Consider the following 19062-nt stretch of genomic DNA (forward strand, 5'->3'; position numbering starts at 1 on the left):
TTTGGTTTAAAGATGACAGCACGTAGCAGCAAGAGTGGTCAGTGTGTGGAGTGACTGCTCGAGGGAGTAAAGATTGTGCCATCCTCTAAACAAGTGTGAGGCAATTACAAAGGAACAGGAGTGATCCTTCGCGGTTTACTCAACAGTTCTGTAGTTCATCTGTTGCAGTTTATTTAACAATATGGTATAGAAGTAAGAAATGAGCCTTTTAACAGTTTGTACAGTGTTTTCGTTCTCTCTTATATTTATAGTTTTTTGTTTAATACGTGGATTTACAATAGGAGAAAAGCAAACTCTTTCCACCCGTTCAAGTTTTTGCGTAAGAGGAATGTGCCTTGATGATTCCAAGAGAATGTCGATGGTGCCTCCATTCTTCAAACGCACCTTAGTGTATAATTTAAAGGGTGGGTGATCGTTGCACCTCAGCTTAGGTCACTGGTCTCTTTCTCCCACTCTCTTTACGGTTTACACTATTTGTATGGAAAAAAGCATGACATTTTTATTCAATGTTAAAATAACAATTTTCTAAACCTGCAAAACAAGAGATTCCAAGTTCCAGGCGTCTGAGATGGAGCCTGTATATCTTACTTTTAGGGGATTTATGTCACCAGTGTGATGATCTGTGATTCTTTTAGCGAGCGTGAGGTTTGCATTGGTGTCTTCATGTGCACCTGTATACATGGCTGTGTAAACAATCTGCCACAGTCCATTTCCTATTTTAATACAACTGAGTGCTCTTCATACACACAGAGAAGAGATAGGCCTCAGTCTCTCTTAGCACAATATCTTGGCGCAATGGTAGAATGCATGACCACAAATGCCAGGACCGACAGCTAGAGAACAAAACAAAAACCTGGCCCAGCTCCCAAACTTAAACACAAAAGGTTGCTTTTTTTTCTAATGGTACAAAAGATATGAATAATATAATGTAATTGTACATTTTCTTAAAAAACAAAACAAAAAAATGAGGATGGTATGAAATCACACCAAGAACCAAGCAAAAATAAATTGAATATTGAACACATTTGGTCTCAACCCAAAAAATATATTCTTTGTGACTTAAATTGCATTTTTAAGAAGCAAATTGCAAACCCCGCTGTTTTTTCAGGAAGAAAAAAAAACTTAATTTAGGAATTTTTCATTCCCACGGGGTGCTGGACTTTTATTTTTTTTCCTCTACCAAATTTCCTTTTTTGTTTTTAACAACAGTTTTTTTTTATACAGGTACAAAAAGATCTCAATAGTAGAAAGAACAAACAAAGCCCTCTTTGTTAAAGAGTCTGAGGGAAGTTGGGAAGAATTTAGGAGGGGTCCCAGGTACTGAGACACGGTGGTTCTTCATTTCCCAGCAGAAATGCTACAATCCCTCCACAAACTTCTCTAAACTGTCTCCTGCAGCATCTCCCTCCATGCTCAAGTTGCTATTTAGTACCCCTCTATTCGGAGGGTTAAGCTGGGGTAGCATGACGCTTTGTTCTGGTGTACCCAGGTGTCCCTGTTCCATGGACCCTGACAGTGGGCCCCCAAGTCCATGGTGGGGGGAACTGGAGTGGGGTGGAGGTGGGTGCTGTGGTGAGGGCTGGGGCTGGTTCTGGATCTTCGGCGAGGGACTGGAATGTGGTGGCGGCTGTGAGGGTGGGCATGGGGACTGAACAGGAGCAGGGGAGCGGACTTGGTTGCTGAGACTGTTGGCTAGTGTGGGCTGGCCGGCAAGCAGGTGGGTCTGGGGGCTCATGGGGCTGGGCTGGGCGGGAGAAGTCATCTGCTGCTTGAGGACGGCCTGCTGCTGAGGAAGATGTTGCTGTTGCTGCTGTTGCTGTTGCTGTTGCTGTTGCTGCTGCTGCTGCTGCTGCTGCTGCTGCTGCAGCATCCGTTGATGCAGCATTTTCTGAGCCTGGTCCATTCCCATGCCCGGCTGAGCCATCTGAGCCATGGGTGGTAGCTGGCCCATTGGCCCCCCAGCTGCTGCTGCGCCTGCTTGCATGGCTTGCATCTGCTGTTGTTGCATGCGGAGCTGGGAGTACGTAGCTGCTGTGCCCTGGGCCTGGGCAGGGAACTGGCCAGGGTGTCCCTGGGGCATCAGTCCCTGTTGCTGCTGCTGCTGTTGTCTTAAGAGTTGCCGACGATACTCTTGAATTTGCGGATTGGTGTTATGTGCTGTGTTCATCAGCTGTCCTTGGGCCCCCATCGCTGCCATACCCTGAGCAGGAGGCTGCTGAGGCTGCTGAGATGGCATCCCTGGCCTCTGCACAGTACCTCCTGGCATGGCCATGGTCTGCATTGTGGGCAAACCAGGCTGCTGACCCGCCTGCTGCTGGGGTTGGTTAGCGTGGTACTTGGCCGTTCGTTGCTTGATGAAAGCAGCCATGAGCTGCGGGTTTGATTTGAGGATGTTGAGGACTTGCTGTTGCTGTTGGGGAGAGTTGGGAGACTTGAGAGTACGGAGAAGATCCTGAAGGGCGTTGGGGGCTGTAGCACCAGGTCTCTGTGGTGCCTGTGGCCTTGCACCGGGCTGCTGGGGAATGAGCATCCTCTGGCCCGGAGGTTGCTGTCCCGGCGCCATCATGGCTCGCTGCATGGTCATGGCCTGTGGGGGGCTCTGGCCTGGGACAAGGCCTTGCTGTTGAGTTTGTGCAGCCTGCATGGGCCCTGTAGGTCCAGGCCATTGACCCGGGGCCATGTTTGGTTGCATGACCTGGGGGCCCCGAGGCCCTGGTACCATCTGCATGGGTGGTTGCATTGGTCCTGTCATACGCTGCTGTGGCTGCTGGGGGTTCATGGGCAAGCCGTTCATGTTGACCAGATAGTTCTGTTGGTTCTGTTGGGCTTGTGCCATCAACTCAATGTGGCGTGCGATCTTTACAGCGGCGAGGGGAGGCTGCTGCTGCATTGGTTGAGGCTGAGGAGGCTGTGGAACAGGGGACGGTTGTTGATGCAGAGGGGAGACTTGGGGCCCGGGCTTACCTTGGGGCACAGCTGCTTGAGGTTGTCCATTGCGAGGTGCGGTGGGGAACGAGGGGGACATGACACCTGCAGAGGTGGGTGTCTGAGGCTGACTGGGCAGCGGCTGCTGTGGCGTCTGGGGTGTGTTGGGCTGGGCATGGGAAGTGGGAGTTGTCGGCGTGGCAGACGCTGGCGGGGACGGTAGCGGCATGGTTCTGCCTTGCATGGTAGCCATTCTTCTCCTCATCAAGTGAGCCTGCTGGAGCCTGTGTTGCAGCTGCTGCTGGCGAAGTTTGTGCTTTATATTCAGGCAGAACGGCACCGGACACTTATTCTCCTGACAGTTCTTTGCATGGTAACAGCATAAAGCAATAAGCTGCTTGCACACAGGACAGCCGCCGTTTGTTTTCCGCTTGCAAAACTTGGTGTGCTGCACAACTCTCTTCATCTTCTGGCAGGACGGCAGAGAGCAGTTGGCGTTGCGGCACTGACACGCGTGGACGAGAGACTGGATGCAACGCTGGATGCTCAAACGCCGGCTTTCCTGTGGGCTCTTGGAGGCCTCGCCGCTCTGGCTGTTGTCGTCATCCAGGCCGAGACCCCATTTCACCATCAGGTGCTCATGACCCTTTGCGTTATAACAGTTAATGCAAAGGTCAAAGTCCTGCGAAACAGAAGACAGGGACAAGGTAAATAACAAGAGCCAACCCCAAAGCATTATAAACCTACAAGTGACATCCACTTTCAATAAATAAAAATATCTACAGGGGAAAAAATAGATCAGTACACACCTCACACACTGTGCAGTGCCACCGTGTCTCGACATGATGCTTGCACTCATTGCAAGTGTACACAAAGCGGTCCTGTCCCTGGTTGTGCAGCTCAACCAGCATGCACATGGTGCTCCACTTGCACCTCCTGAGAGAGCTGAACTCCCAATGTTTGTCCCGGGCCAAAGTCAGGAAAGCATCACGGCCATCCATCAGGTCACAGGAGAGCAAAGGGTCAGGGTCGATGATAGGGGGCAAAGTGTTGACCATGGGGCCGGATTGGAGATGGATTACAAAGAACACCTACAGCAGACAAAGAAACAGAAGAACAAAAAAAACTTTCATGTTAAAGCACATACACACACGGTCAAAAATTGCTGCTTTGGTCTTGGTCAAAAACTATTTTGTACATTAGCTGTAATGTGTCTTACCTCTTTGTGCTTTTCCATGGTGGCATAAAGCTTCTGCGACAAATCGTTCGCTACATTTGGCATCCCAGGCTTCTTCTTGTTAGCTCGACTCACGCTGCTTTTATTCTTATTTGTCTTCTTGTTGTTTTTCTTCTTAGCATTTTTGCTGTCACTTGGGGTACCCTGAGAGTAATACACAGCAAGAGTATAAATATCTATTACCTCAGGATAACATATCATTAGCAGATTCAATTATTACCATAAAATGTTATTATAATAGACAGCACGAGAGGACAAGGGATGTTTTTTTTTAATAAATAGGGATGCACCAAAACGAAAATTCTTGACCAAAACCGAAAAAAAACCCAATGCCAAAACAAATTAGAATATAGTACCTTCACAACCTAAAAAAAATCAACTGAATTTGAACACAGTATCCTGATTAATTCTGTATACTTTGTGGAATAGGAATCCAGAAGACTAATCCACACGTTTTCAGCCAAAAGTAAATTTTGACTGGGCTCTGTGTCAAGGCAACTCTGTTCAGCGGGCCATTGGTGCATGCTTGTGTCATTACAATATCTTGTTTCGGTGACAAAAGTGTTTTGGACTGAAACCGAAATTCACTTTCCAGAAAATGTAGGTGGCTGAATTTTCAGTGCATCCTTATTTATAAACCTGTGAATAGCTTGGACATTTACGACAAAATCCCAGAGATGTAAATCGAGAATCTACAAAACGATCAGATTTACAGCAATTTCTGGACTACAAGGCGCACTTGACTATAAGCCGCACTAGCTAAATTTGGGGAATACTACACATATAAGCTGCACCCGACTGTAAGCCGTAGGTGTTTTTAATGTTACCGCACCGGGTTCCCGCTACTTTCTTTTCTATAATGAGGGCGCAAATTGTCTCGCTCTCGTTCTGTCTCTCCTACTGTATTTGGGCGCACTTGGTTTGTTTTGCTCTGCCTGACGCTCTTGCGCTTCCTTTATAGTGCGCCCCCTTGTGATCTGATGGATAAGCCGCACCTTTGTATTAGCCGCAGGGTTGAATGCAAGTGAAAAAAGTAGCGGCTGGTAGTCCAAAAATGACTGTGCTCTATAATAAAATAAGTTCAAGTCTGTTGACACACCTCTGGTGTTTCAGATGCAGCTGTGTTCTCCTCCTTCTTTCTCTCCTCCTCCTCCTGCTCCAGCTCCTTGATGCTTTCTTCCAGAACATTCGGCCAGAAGTCTCCTTCAAAATAGGGCAGCTCATTGGCGCTGGTTAGGCGGTCCTCAGTTGCCTGTTTGAAAATATCCTGAGCCGGAAAAAAAAGGAATTATTGATTATGTATGCTGTGTTAAAATGTAGGTACACGGCAACAAAAAGAGACAAATTTTAATTAAGTATAGGAACCACACATTGTTGTAAATAGTGGTAAAACTAAGTAAAAGCAAAGAACGGAGGATATGTTCCACTTATAATCACGTCACGCACACAAAAATCTGTCTTAGTTGTGGATGCCTCATTTTTATGTTGGTCTTAGTTGTGGATGCCTTATTTTTATGTTGATGTTATGGATACCAACTGACAGTTTTTTTTCACAACTCTGAAGTAAGCCTTCAGTACATACTGTACATTAAGAAAAGTTATGCTCACCTTGTAGTCGTGCAAAATCCTTTCTCCGAAGGCCTTGTCCAGCATCTTCCGATACCAGTCCTGAAGCCTCTTCGGTTTGGGAATCTTCTGCTCAGGAGGATGACAGTGGAAGATATAGTCATCCCCCTCACTTGGTGGACACGCCCAAATGTGGCCTTGAGCATAGCTTCACAAGAGCACAGAACAAAAGGTTAAACGTGAGAATTGCTTGTGATGTGAACTAAACATGTGTAATGCATACAGTGTGAAAATTACCCAAGTTTTTTGGCATATTCTAGATAGCCGATGAGGATCTCATGGTACACTGCTGTTCTTAAAACTCGAGGTTTGAAGAAGTGAATACTGTCAAGGTATGATATGTAGACTCGTCTGTGAAGGTAGGGAAATGGAGATTTAAATCATTTAACCTACACAAAGCAGTCCCCCTGCCACTGCAGACGTCATGTACTACGTATACTGAACAATTACATGTACAGACCTAGTATTGGGGAATGAGCATTCTGAGCCATACTCCTGAACATGCATGCCAAAGAAGCACACATCCACGCCATCAATCTCTTCAAAGGCGAAAAGTGCTTTGGTTCTGTAGGGAAAGGTCTCTGACATCTCACCTGGATCCACAAACCTGAAATTGTCAAAGGAAAACAATTATTGGAATAAGTGTGAGATGAAAGTAAAGCGGGAAATGTGTATCGTGTAATGTACGTATCTTATTTTTAAATATGTTTGCATGTAATAATGGATTAAAAATAAAGCCTGCCACATATATGGGTTTTTAATCTGGTTAAATAAAAGTTGTGTGTATATATATATATATATTTAGAATTAAACATTTAATTGATCATCCACCAGGAGCCATGATTTAAAAAAAATATATATATCCAGGGGTTGTTGAAACTGTACCACAAGAAAGTGCTGATTTGTACCTTTGTCAGTTGGGCTCTCACCTTGTTTTCATGCCTTGTTTAACCTCCACCGTTTTGTCAGAGCTTGCAACCACCCGCACAAACACTTCTCCGGCTTCCGGGTGGTTTTGTCTCTTCAAGAATTTATTCACACGATCCTCTATATACATTCCTAGTCGTGTTGACTGTAGCCCTACAGTATAGACACACAAGTGGGGAAAAACATTTTTTTAAATTTGAAAAGAAAATTGTGATGTTTTCTACAATTTGTTGAAAGGATTCTTCACACCACTCATTCAAACAAAATATATGATACTGATGAAAGTGGTTCCCATCATGCCTTGCTAAAAACTAAAATGCATCAAGACAGTTGATTATGAGAAAATGGTACCAACTTTTTGCTGAGAACTTGTTGTCCTTCCGTGTTTTTCCACTCTTCTTCAAACAGTTGTCACAGATGAATCTGTTGATCATGAGGGGTTAGATACAATATTCAATCATTGTGAAGAGGAGACTCATTTACAATTATGTCAATATTGGACATGTTTGACTACTCACCCAGATGGCCAAATAACCTCATAGTGCAAGACACATATCTGATGCATCTTCCGTCCACAATCTTTACATTCAACAAACCTAATAAGAAGCAAACCATCATGCCTTCAAGGCTTGTCAATAACTGCTAAAGTAACTATTGTAACAAACACACCCGTTATTTACTTGTAAGACAAATGCAACTTAAGAAAGTCTTAAGATCTTTCAAACAATAAAAGTCTGATCTATTTTTATTTATTTTTTATTAAAAAGGGGGACCGGTTTTGAAAGATCCATCATAAGGTATTGCTACAGAGCTGAGGCAACTAAGAAACTGAAAGTAAAACAGCAATTTTAGCACGAAAAGGGCTCCCTCACTAAAAGTGTCGATTTGTGTGTACTTACGGCTCAGGTTCCAGTACATCGTTCTTCTTTTTTTCAAACTGGTCTTTTGATATCATCCTGATGGGAAACATACAGGAAATTGGAGAGATGAAAAGAGGTGAGAATATAAAAGACAGAAATAGGCCTTCTTGTTTCAGCAACAGTGAAGCTATGCTCTTCATCCATCATGTTTGCCTCACTGCAGGCTCTCTGACAACTTTGACGAAGTACAATAAAAGTACAAGTACCATAATTAGAGGCATTAACGCCTGAGAAGAACTCAATTCTAAGGCCAACAAAAGGCTTAATATTAAGGACATAAAAGTTCCAACACCAAGAGTTATAAATCGGGTCTGTGAGCTACACGTATTTTAATAATGTACATAACTGGGCAATCACCTGTACGTTTGTTATTATTTGCCGTTTACTTACGTCTGTGGCTGTGCAGGATCATCTCCTAAAGTCACACTTTCTCCCTGAATCTCATTGAAGCACTTCTCACAAAAATGGTACCTGGATAAATGACCATTTCACAATTGAGCGCATTGTTTTAAGCATAGCTGACATGCAAACACCACAAGCTCCTAAACAATCACAAGAAGATCATTTAAGATTGTGTCCACAAATATTTGTGGGCATGTAAAATAGTGTAATGTGTAATAGAAGTACATGTTTGCTAGAATGCAGCATTTTATTCCTACTGCTCTCTGATCAACGTGGAGTCATTGGAGAAAATGACTGTTACAGGTTTCATACTGCAGGGGGTGCAGTGGAGCGTGGTTCAAAGAACCATACTGTACAGTGGATAGATGAGGTGGCTAAGTTATTTTAGTAGTTTTTTTGTTGTTGCTATTATTTGCCACTGAAGTTGCAGCATTCTGAGAGTTGTCCTCAATTGTGCAATGAGGAGAGTTAAAAAATATGTCCAGCCTTTCAGGATGCTCTGATCACTATGGTTGTCTTGTTTGAAACATGAATGGGTTTTGAGGTGTGATTGAAATGTTTTTTATTTTTAGTGTAACAACACAGAAATGGTCTGATGAATACCTGTTCTGGTAACTGAAGTATGTGCCTCCAGTTGGGATGGTGCAGAGCTGTTTCCCATAACAACAGAGGGTTTGGGGGGAAAACTCAAACTGCACAAAAATATGGAGAAAAAAAGTAAGGTCAAAACATCTCAAAAGGGAAAAAAAGTTTGTGATTTAATATAACTAAGATATAATAATGATAATCTGACATGTAAATGTAAGTCTCATATTCACACTATGTGTTAGAATAATATCTCTGGGGGGTGTAGAGAGAAAAAGGACACGCCTTGGGTTACAATATCATACCTTCCTCCCGCAGCAGTAGCCCAGGCTTTGCATGACGGGGTCAATCTCGGCCTCGAAAACCTCGGCCAGCTTGGAGCAACACTTGTACACACGGGATGTCTTGCGGTTGTATAGCCACGCGTTGTTGAACATCAGCCAGACATCGTCAACGTATTGCCATGGATCCTGGTATTGGCCTGTGTCCAGTTTGCGTTTTATTGTCGAAAGATCTATTGGGTTCTTAACTATGTCAAAGTAGTCCTACAGAGAGAGAAAGCACACACCTTGGGTTACAATGCAACTCAGAGCAAGGCATTCACTTTTAATCAGTTTGTGTTCAAGGTAGGTCCTTAACGATTTGTAGGAATGGATCTTTTAGCACTGTAACAGTAAATTTAATGAACTGGGTTACATGTGTTTTATTGTTATGTGTTACCGTTGAAGGGTTGTGGCAAACGTCAAGTTCTGTTCACTTTGAGTACTACTACATGTGAGTGGTTGAACGCATCACTGTTGTGTTGCAATTAGAGACAGAACCAGATGACAAAGCGAGAGGAGTGTATGTGTTTTTCGTGTTTTGACATCGCTATGGCCATACTAGCTGTGTTTTGGTTGTTAAAAAAACTGGAGTTCATTAATGCGGCCGTAATCCATAGTAGGCTATGTTAGCATAACCAATCATGACATCGCACACCATAACCTCTGTGTGCTAACTAAGACTTGCTTCCAAACACAACTGTCAGAAATGGAATTTTAATTTGAAAGATTTTCTGGCGTCAAGAAAAAGTGTTTGCGAAAATGCGAAAGTCTTTGCGACATTTATCGGACCGTGGATGGATGTTGAAAAAACAGCATGTGCTGCAAGTAGGGATGGGTACCTTTCACATTTCAACCGGTTTAGTCCAATTGTCGGTACTGGGGTATCGATACCGGTACTGAACAATACCAATTTTCAGTACTTTTGTTTTGTTACTTGTGGTAATAAATGTTAATTTATTTAACAATAAAAAACAAATTTATTTAAATAACATTCACGTCAACAGTCATTTTTTATTAAATAAAAACTATATGTCAGATTTTCTGACAAAGAATAAAACATAATGAATTTAAAACACATGAGCCAGAGAGGAGTAAAAAAATTAAGATATAACATTAATAAAGTATAAATAATACCATAAATTAATATTACAAACAAAGTGAGACGCAAAGTTCTTTACAATAAACAACATAAAGAACAAACGAGCCGATGGCGGGGACTTCCCAGCCGCCGCTCTGCCTCAGCACCAAGAAGTCCACGCAGGTGTGTGGCACCACCCTCAAGCAAAGCATGCTAGGAACCGCGAAGCTTTACTCTCGTTTGGCTTGCACGTGTGCGCTTGCTTATTAACACAAATCCCAAACGAGGAAATGCATTTTAGCGTAGCGTGAATGAAATCTAGCGTGAGTGGGTGACGTCAGTACGCTGGCTGTGCGTACACTGCTGCGTTCAAGTGCGCCATAGAAAATTACCAACACATCCCGGACAGCCACAACTTAATACGCACTTCAGAAAATGGCACCGTTTGATTTAACGTGAAACGGTGTCGTCTTCGGTACCCATCCCACCCGGAGTTCACTAATGCACTGACTCTCTGGTTACCACAAGCCCCAGTCCCCCCGAATTTCACCGAAAGTTGAGGTATTTTCATGCCTGTATTATGCCCATCCCTAAAACACCCCATCATAGTGAGCACATATTTTCAAAGGTGTGTTTCTTGTGTAAAGCATTTTTTCACGTGCTACCTACTGGAATACACAGAAGCATTGGGTCTACGGGCTGTCTGAAGGGCAATGATTCTGAATCCTGTCTGTAGAGGGATTCCAAAGTCGGCATCAGAGCCTGGCGCAGCTCCTCAGGCTTGAAGACTGAAGGAAGAGAAATTTAGAGAATAGTACAGTTACTTGCAAGTGCAAATAAAAAGGATATCATCTGTATATAAAAACAAATAGAGCAGGACAATATAATCAAGTACAGCCGACTGATGTGTTTACTGGCACTGGATTTAAACAAAATGCTTCAATGTCGCATTCAATTAGCAATTTTGTTTTTTGGTTTGTTTTTGCGCCAGTCTTGGCTTGGCTTCTCCGACCAACCTTTCTTTCGAGAGGGCGAAGAGGAGCTTGTTCTGTTGGTTCCTTCAACTTCCTCTTCTTTGGGATCTCTCTTCAGTTCTATCTTTTTCTCCTCCACCTGCATTGGCTCCTGCTTTTCCTCTGGCTCCTCCTTCTTCACCAATGAGGAACTCGAGTCATCATCAGTCTACATAGAAGGACAACAAAATCAAAAACCCAAGTAAATGTGTTTTTATATGCCCCATTTTAAAGTAAAATACTAAGAGGTAAATGAAAAGTCTTAAGAATCACTTGCGGGAATATAGCTTTAACCCACCTCCATTTTAGGTTCAATTTTGCCGCCAGCGGCCTCAAACTCAAGTTTGTCATGGTGTGGCTCTGTTTTGACTTCCTTAACAGGCAGGTCAGCTGCAACATGATGTGAGTGCAGGTCAGCACTAGCAGCTGAGGCCGGCGTGGGCACTCTGTTATCCAGACTAGGTTGAGACAGCTGTAGGGCAAAGAAAGAAAACTCAAGCTGTGATGCACATACTGTAAAGTAGATCATGTGAGTAGTTGCATGCGTAGCTGAATGTACAGCACAGATAAACGCCTCCCATATGAATTTCACGGTTCCCCTAAAAATGCAACAATCCAGGTTTCATGGATGCTACAGAGACTGGTGAAATGCATTTATCAGACGAGGTGAAGATGATGGGCCGGGTTGGCACATGACAGCGAGTTTGCAGGGGGTCAGAGTGGAGGGCATGCGTAGGAGCTCAGGCTCACCGGTGTGGTAGGGGGCTGAGGCAAGGGCTGAGGCAGGGGCTGCGTCTGTGCTGATGAGGGGATCTCCACTTGTGTTTGGGGCTGAGTTGGGCAAGGTGGGGTGGCCCCTTGGGCAGACACAAGGCCAGACAGGGTGGGAGTGGCACTACGGCTGGAGGACTGTGGGAGGGGCAGGTTAGTGCCTGCCCCAGTTGTGGAGGCGGAAGAGGCAGCAGGTGGAGGAGTTGAGTGCAAGGGGGTTTGGGAAGTGGCTAGCTGAGGGCCCAGCGAGGGACCAAGTGCATTCATGGGGAGGTTAGCGCTCTGCTGCTGCTGTTGCTGTAGAACACACACGCACGCACACACACACACAAACACACACACAAAAGGACAGCGGACAAGCACACACCATAAGCAGACAAACAGAGTTAGCAGATCAGACAATCACCACACCACACACCATCACCAGCTTTTGGATTAGAAGACACCTTGGAATGGAAGCAAATCAAATCTAATTAATGAATTAGTGAGTAGTGTGATTGGTTAAAGAGTAAATCCTGATGCCCAACTATAAATTAAATACAATGATTTGAAAGCCAACTATTTTTCAGCTTCAACACAGAATAAAAACATTGGACTCTGGTTCAGCTTTGTAAAAGCTTGAGTTGAATGCTGTAATGCTGTGATAGTAAAAATTACTACAAAATTGAGGTCTTAAAAGCAATATTCTACACTTCATAATGTGAAACACATGAATAAAATCAGGAGAGGACTGTAGGCAAGCCTTTTAAAATACAGCCACAATGACACTTGGAAATAGGGTTGAACTATTTTGGAAAACAATTAATTGATTTTTTTCCTCCAATATTTTTTTCTTCTCATGTATTTGAAATGATAAATAAATGCAATATTTTGGGAAATTTAAATACTTCTTAATAATTCTTAATACAAAACTTTGCCCATTATTACTGTTTTCTTTAGCTGTCCTGTATTTTTTTTTTTTTTTAGAGAGAGAGACAGAGTGACATGAGGAGCTTTGGCTTATGGAGTGGTTACGGCCGTGGCTTTTTTGTTTTTCCACAAATCACAGGTTTTGCCATTTCGAAAACAGCATTCTACTACAGTTTGCTGTTGATTAATCGTTAAGCCCTACTTGGAACATTCATGAAGTAATAAGTGGTCTCAACCGCGTCAACTATTTTGGGGATATAATGTCAATAATAACAATGAACACTGAATTCAATGTCAAATGGCTAAATGACATTGCAACTTTTTGAAGAGAGGTTGTTGGAATTTGAACTGTAATTTGCGCAACACTCATTTAGGCCTCACCTGAGTAACAGGAGCTTGTGCTGGTGGCTGACCTATTCCAGCTGCCAATGTGACATTCATCGCCCCTGTTGCTGAGACAGCAGTAGATCCCGGAGGAAACTGAGTCTGAGCCATAAACTGTCCCTGGCTGGCTGTTTGGCCAACCATGTTGCCACTGTTGTGGCTAGCTATCATGCCCTGGGCTTGAGGCATCCGTGAGGGTGACATTCCCACCTGGACAGCAAAAACAAACAACACTATTAGGACACCAATAAGAATTGTTTTCTTTTTTAGGGAACAATCGTTTGCATTACAAACATACTAGTAGTTGCACAACAATAAACAGATAGTGATAAATGTGGAATGCAAAACACAATGCATGGACGTGTGTGGAATACCGTTTCCCAGTCCCTTTAAGAATTCAGTCTATTTTTGTGATTGCTGGCAAGAAAAATGCGCTAGCTTTTCCGAAATATCATTAGTCTGATGCTACTGGTGCTTTAAAAAAAAAAAATTAAACTGAGTGAAAATATAAATATATTTAACACAGATACTAATAATTAGGTATGATCGATAACAGTATGAGTACTCTGATACCAAGTATCAATCCCACTAGTACTTTTGATACATAAAATCCCCCTTGTCTCCCCCAAAAACCTGCAAGATAATTTAAAAGAAACACCTACATATCCCAATATAGCATTTTTCCTTAAAATTGCATGAAATTAATTTTCTATTCTTCTAATTTCTAGTTCCTGACTAAAACGTCACAAGATGGCAGCAGATAATGGTATCAATTGCCTTTGCATTACTGATACTTTAAAATTAGGCTGGTATTGGTATCGGTAATAATAATAAATGGGATTATGAGATTATTACTGACCTGAACAAAAAGTGGTGAAATAATTTCACTAAAATGCAAAAACACTAAAAAGCTAAAAGATGCACAATTCATATTTGACCTATAACATGTATTCAATTGATTTAGTGTACAAGATTTAAACAATCTAAATAAAAGGCACACTTAGTTTTGACGCTTGCAACTTTCTTGAATACAAAAAAACAGTTTATGAGGTGGTAAAAGTGTTGATAATTAAGACATGCGGTATTGCAAAAATCATCTGAATACTATTTTTCACATACTGTTCTGTTTTTTTCATTTGTTCATGAGTCAGTAGTGTGTACTGTGGCGTCTTCGATTAAAAACAAGCAAGTTAGTTGCTGACAATATGCAAAAAGCAACAATGATGCACGAGATTCACTGAAAAGTTTGAGTAATTGGTCAAAATTGCAGGTTGCAATGAAATCACAGGGTTTTGCTGAATTAGGCCTAATGAAATTTAGAGATCGGCCGGTGTGATATATTGTATATTGTTTGAAATAAGAAAAACTGAAAATTGAAATTCTTTTGAATCTTTGTTGTTGTTGTTGGTTTATAGATTGACAGTGCAACGAGAACATTGTTTTAAAGCGCCCAGGATTTAAATGGTACTTCATTTATATGATCAAGTACACCTGATGTGAAAATGTTGCATCTATAAAACACATGAACGCAAATATAAAATCACAATGAACCACTAAAATTCACTGCTAGCTGATGTGTCTTCAAATGCAAAAAGCATTCCGATTTTCCCGGCCTTACCGCTGGAACAGAGCTCATGTTCATTTGCTGTGGGTGGTTCATTGGAGAGGCGGCACGAGCTCCCATCGTCGGCTGAGACATCTGAGCGTTGGGCAGAGCCATATGATTAAATTGGTTGATTCCTGTAAGAAACAGAACAAAACAATACTCAGCAAATCGAAACCCTCAAGCAGTGTAAAATACAAGTGTATAGACTTCAAGAACCAGTTTATTGTTCAGTGCAGTTACAACATCAGGTGAATATCCAAAATGCTAAATTTACCTTGTGAAACCTGCATGCGGTTCATGATTTGATTTGGCATGGTGGGAAGAGGATTAGGTCCATCTAAAAACAACAATAACAACCGCATAAACAGAATGTTCTTTTATGTGAATATTGTCAAGCAGTGGCTGTGAAATTTTTACACCAGCAACAACCTAAAAAAAAATTACTTCGCTTGCTTTTATTTACTTCTACTTTGTCAGTCAAGTAGCTTCTTTGATTGGCTACATTCTGTAACAAAATACAGCCAAATCGGAACACTTGGCATCTCCACATTAATTCTGTAACATGTTATACTCACTCTGTGGCCTGGGGCCCAAGGGTCCTGGGAGGCCAGGTTGCTGAGCGCCCTGGGCAGCCATGGGTGCCTGATTGATGATCTGCTTCTGGAGCCGTGAGCGCCTCTTCTCTTCCAGTTCCTTTTGGATCTTATAGATTTTTTCCGCGAGGAAGTGATAGTATTCATCCTACGCAGAAGGCAATAAATTAATATCATATCAGTCTAACTTTGGTGATTGCGAGGCAGAGATTTTTGAATACATCAATAAGTGGTTTTGGGCAGGTAGGTGGTTAATTAAGGCACCTACCCGGCTATTCGCTGACTCGTACATGTCCCCCTCCACCTTTCTGGCATAAGCAACCAGGTTCTCCATCCGTCGGTCCTTCAATGCTGCCGGGTCAGGGGTAGGAAATATGGCTTGCACTCTGCAGTGGAACACAGGAATTGAGAGCAATGAATCTAAAATACATTCTAGCAGCAATCAAGAAATGTATAGTTACAGCAAATCGTCACATAACCCACTGAACAAGATGATACCTCAGGTAAATGCTAAATGGACTACTTTTTATATAGCGCTTTTTAACTACACTATATGGTGCCCAAAGCGCTTTACAATTTTAAGCCTCACATTCACCCATTCACACACACACTAGTGGTCGGCTGCTGCCATTCAAGGCGCTGCCAGGTCCACTGGGAGCAAATCAGGGTTCAGTGTCTTGCTCAAGGACACTACAACATGGTCACCAGGGGTGAGGATCAAACCCACAACCTCACGGGAAACGACCACTCAACCAATGAGCCACGCCGCCCCATTGGGTACTGTTCTAAAAAAATATATTTAAAAACACACAACGGAGCCCATATTTGAATATTCACGGGATGTGTGTCGTGAAATGTTTACCAGCACTTTATGAAATCTTCTGGGGGGTATAACGGGGGGACGTATTTTTACATACAACAAACACAACAATTTTTTTATGTATCCTGTTGACTTACAGTTTGTGTACAAGGTGATTGCGCAAGTCCTGGGTGACATGCTCATGCCAGGCTTTCCTGGTGCCTGTGGCGGAGATGGGTGCTGCTGTGGGTAGGTTGCCCAATGAGCCTACAGCTGACCCATCTGACAACAGCTGACTAAAGAAGACAACAACAAAAAACTGGTGATAAAATACATGTAATATTTGTATGTACCGTATTATCACTACTATAAGGCGCATATTAAAGTCTTAAATTTTCTCAAAAATCGACGGTGCACCTAGGGATGGCAATCGAAAACCGGTTCTTGATGAGAACCGGTTCCCAGTGTTCCAATTCCGTTTTTGCTAACGATTCCCTTATCGGTTCTGTGTGGGACGATGACGTCACCACGTGCGCGAGTCGCGTGACATTTTTATGCGCGGCGAGCAATAAACATGTTGCCACGCTCAAAAGTTTGACATATTCCAAGAAACGCTAACAAAAGGCCAACTTGCGATATTTGCAAATTGGATATTTCCTCTAAGGGAGGAAGCACTACCACTATGCAAACGCATTTGCGCACACAGCATGCGATTACGGTCTGACGTGTTTGTGAGAGGTCCGGGGTCCGGGAGGGATCAACCCAGCAGCAAGGGCCGCCAGCAATGCAAGCGTTCTCTCCTATCAACACTCCAGGTACTGGTAGTAACTATATTAGCGCCCGTTTGCCTTTATGTCAAACGTGCCGTTAGTAATTGCTAATGTTAAAGCCCGTATCTCACTAAATGGTGCCGGCTTGCGGGGATAAACGCCGCGACCCGCGAGTGTTTTTTTTTTTCCCATCAGGGTTCATTCAAGGTTGCAAAACGTGCAAAGATGTACAGAACAAATCCTGATTTAAAAGCAACACTCTCTACTTCCACACGACCACACTGACGGGAGTCACACACTAGTCTACTGGCTGCGTTTGTTTTGACTGAGGCCGGGAGGAGGAGTTTTTGAGTGCTCAGAGTTCATATGAGTGTTGAAATGTTACTGGAGTTGGACATTATTGTCACAAAATAATTTAGGTTGTATTTTGTAAATTTCTATAAAAGATGATTAAAAAAAAGTAAGTATTTTTAAAAAAAATTCTGGGGACCCCATGGCACCCCATTGAGGAGTCCTCAAATGTGGACCTTAAAACTTCACTGTTGGGTTTGTCAGGCCATGTTACTTTTAAACATATCTCTTGTTTACAGATACAATTAAGACATAAAAAAGTGGATGCTAATCTCTGTTTATCTTTTTTCCCAAAAAAGAATCAATAATTAGAAAATCGCTAAAGAATCGAATCGTTAAGCAGAATCAAAAACGGAATCAGAAAAATCTTATAATTTCCCATCCCTAGGTGCGCCTAATAGTGAGGTGCGCCTTGCGTGTGGACCAAGGTCTGTGGACTGTGTGGAAGGACGCGACACATTGCTTATATACAAGAAAGACTGAGTCAACTTGGTGGCAAGTTCTCCAGCCCCTCCTCTCCCTCTCTCCCTGCTCCTCCCTCCCCCCGCACTGGTGTTCACCACTTTGCCTGTCGTGACTTATTGTGTTCAAACTTATGCCATGGCGCTACAGCATGCATGTTCAGTGAGCATGTGTCCTCTTTTTTGCTTGTTTCAGAGCTTAACAAGCCACTTACAATTTAATTGTTTGATCGACAGCTCCCTGCAAAAGTGAAAAGTCTGCTTGTGAGGGAGATGGAACATACCAAATTCAAAGGCTAAACTACTACATACAGTAGTGTTTGTTTTCCTTTTTTTTTTAATGTTTTATTGAACAACGTGCACTTACAGCAACAGACATCGCAAAAGTCATTTTGAAGTAGTGCAGGTCTACACAGTGTAGCTAAAGAGATCACACCACATACTAAAGACACCATTGGTTTTTCCCCACATCACCGTCCTTTCCTTCCTTATCTCTGACTCAATGCACGCATATCTCTCAGCCGCTATGAAAAATAAAGTTCGGAAAATGAACGCGGAACTTGCTATCATTCCGGGAGGTTACGGCACAATTTGTCAATAGATGATGAGTGAATGCTTGGGCGAACGCAAAACCCGACATCATTTCCGAGGACACGACAACAAGACTGACTGACAATGAGACGGAGCCTGGCGTGTTTGATTGAGAACTTGCCCAGTTGTTTGTTTCGGATACAGAAGATGATGAGGACTTTGGATTAGGATTGATCAAAACAACGTGAGTACATTGTTATATACTTCAAGTACAACTGAACTCACTGTTTGCATTGTTACTTCAACCGAACTCAGTTTTGTTCCGCTCGCTGCCTTTCAAAAAACATGTGCTAGCACTAGCATATGTTTTAGCATAATAGCATGCTACCATATGTTTTGAGCTAGCGTATGTTTAACCGTGCCTGCGCCCAATAGTGCGGTGCGCCTTTATGTGTGTGTTAAACACAGAATAGCACCCGTAACTGTGCCTTATAATACGGTGCACCTTATGGTCGCGAAAATACGATAGTTATATATATATTTTTGTTAACAAGTGTTCAAAATCATGAATATGTCAAGTAGCTGCAGACAGCTGGCAAAACTACTGACTTGTTAGTGTTGAGTGTGTTGGGAAGAGAGTCAGTATGTAGGCTGGTCTGTTCTGAAGTGGTCACACCCATAGCAGCACCTGTTAGGGCCATCTGGTTACCTGTAACGACATAATGTTTTGAGTACAAGTCTGTGCGTTCGTTTGATAATCCAAGTTGAACTTCACTAGGTATGTACACATTTCAGTGCCAAATTATCAACTCAACACAAGTGAGAAAGACTGCCAGCAACAAATCATGACA

At 42.7% G+C, this 19062-nt stretch overlaps 1 protein-coding gene across 3 annotated transcripts in view; it reads right to left on the reverse strand.

Moving 5' to 3' along the window:
• Window positions 1-127: 127 nt before the first annotated feature.
• crebbpa (CREB binding lysine acetyltransferase a) overlaps window positions 128-19062 on the reverse strand; it is a 55208-nt gene continuing 36273 nt past the window's right edge. The window contains exons 7-31 of one of the 3 annotated variants that reach the window (XM_086081904.1): window positions 18821-18920; window positions 16257-16394; window positions 15568-15685; window positions 15282-15447; window positions 14981-15043; window positions 14719-14840; window positions 13098-13310; window positions 11787-12104; window positions 11335-11508; window positions 11040-11205; window positions 10693-10811; window positions 8928-9167; window positions 8641-8729; window positions 8026-8106; window positions 7615-7671; window positions 7234-7311; window positions 7071-7138; window positions 6718-6868; window positions 6249-6395; window positions 6026-6139; window positions 5771-5936; window positions 5262-5429; window positions 4145-4306; window positions 3735-4016; window positions 128-3607 (exon numbers count right to left, since the gene is read on the reverse strand). In XM_086081904.1, coding sequence (XP_085938030.1) covers window positions 1358-3607; window positions 3735-4016; window positions 4145-4306; window positions 5262-5429; window positions 5771-5936; window positions 6026-6139; window positions 6249-6395; window positions 6718-6868; window positions 7071-7138; window positions 7234-7311; window positions 7615-7671; window positions 8026-8106; window positions 8641-8729; window positions 8928-9167; window positions 10693-10811; window positions 11040-11205; window positions 11335-11508; window positions 11787-12104; window positions 13098-13310; window positions 14719-14840; window positions 14981-15043; window positions 15282-15447; window positions 15568-15685; window positions 16257-16394; window positions 18821-18920 — 5750 coding nt within the window. In that variant the 3' untranslated portion in view covers window positions 128-1357. The remainder of the gene's footprint in view (window positions 3608-3734; window positions 4017-4144; window positions 4307-5261; window positions 5430-5770; window positions 5937-6025; window positions 6140-6248; window positions 6396-6717; window positions 6869-7070; window positions 7139-7233; window positions 7312-7614; window positions 7672-8025; window positions 8107-8640; window positions 8730-8927; window positions 9168-10692; window positions 10812-11039; window positions 11206-11334; window positions 11509-11786; window positions 12105-13097; window positions 13311-14718; window positions 14841-14980; window positions 15044-15281; window positions 15448-15567; window positions 15686-16256; window positions 16395-18820; window positions 18921-19062) is intronic. The other 2 variants (XM_086081906.1, XM_086081905.1) reach the window with 2 other exon arrangements.

This window comes from Leptonotus elevatus, chromosome 8, assembly GCF_054856555.1.
Source record: "Leptonotus elevatus isolate MCC_2025b chromosome 8, RoL_Lele_1.0, whole genome shotgun sequence".
Lineage (NCBI taxonomy): Eukaryota > Metazoa > Chordata > Actinopteri > Syngnathiformes > Syngnathidae > Leptonotus > Leptonotus elevatus.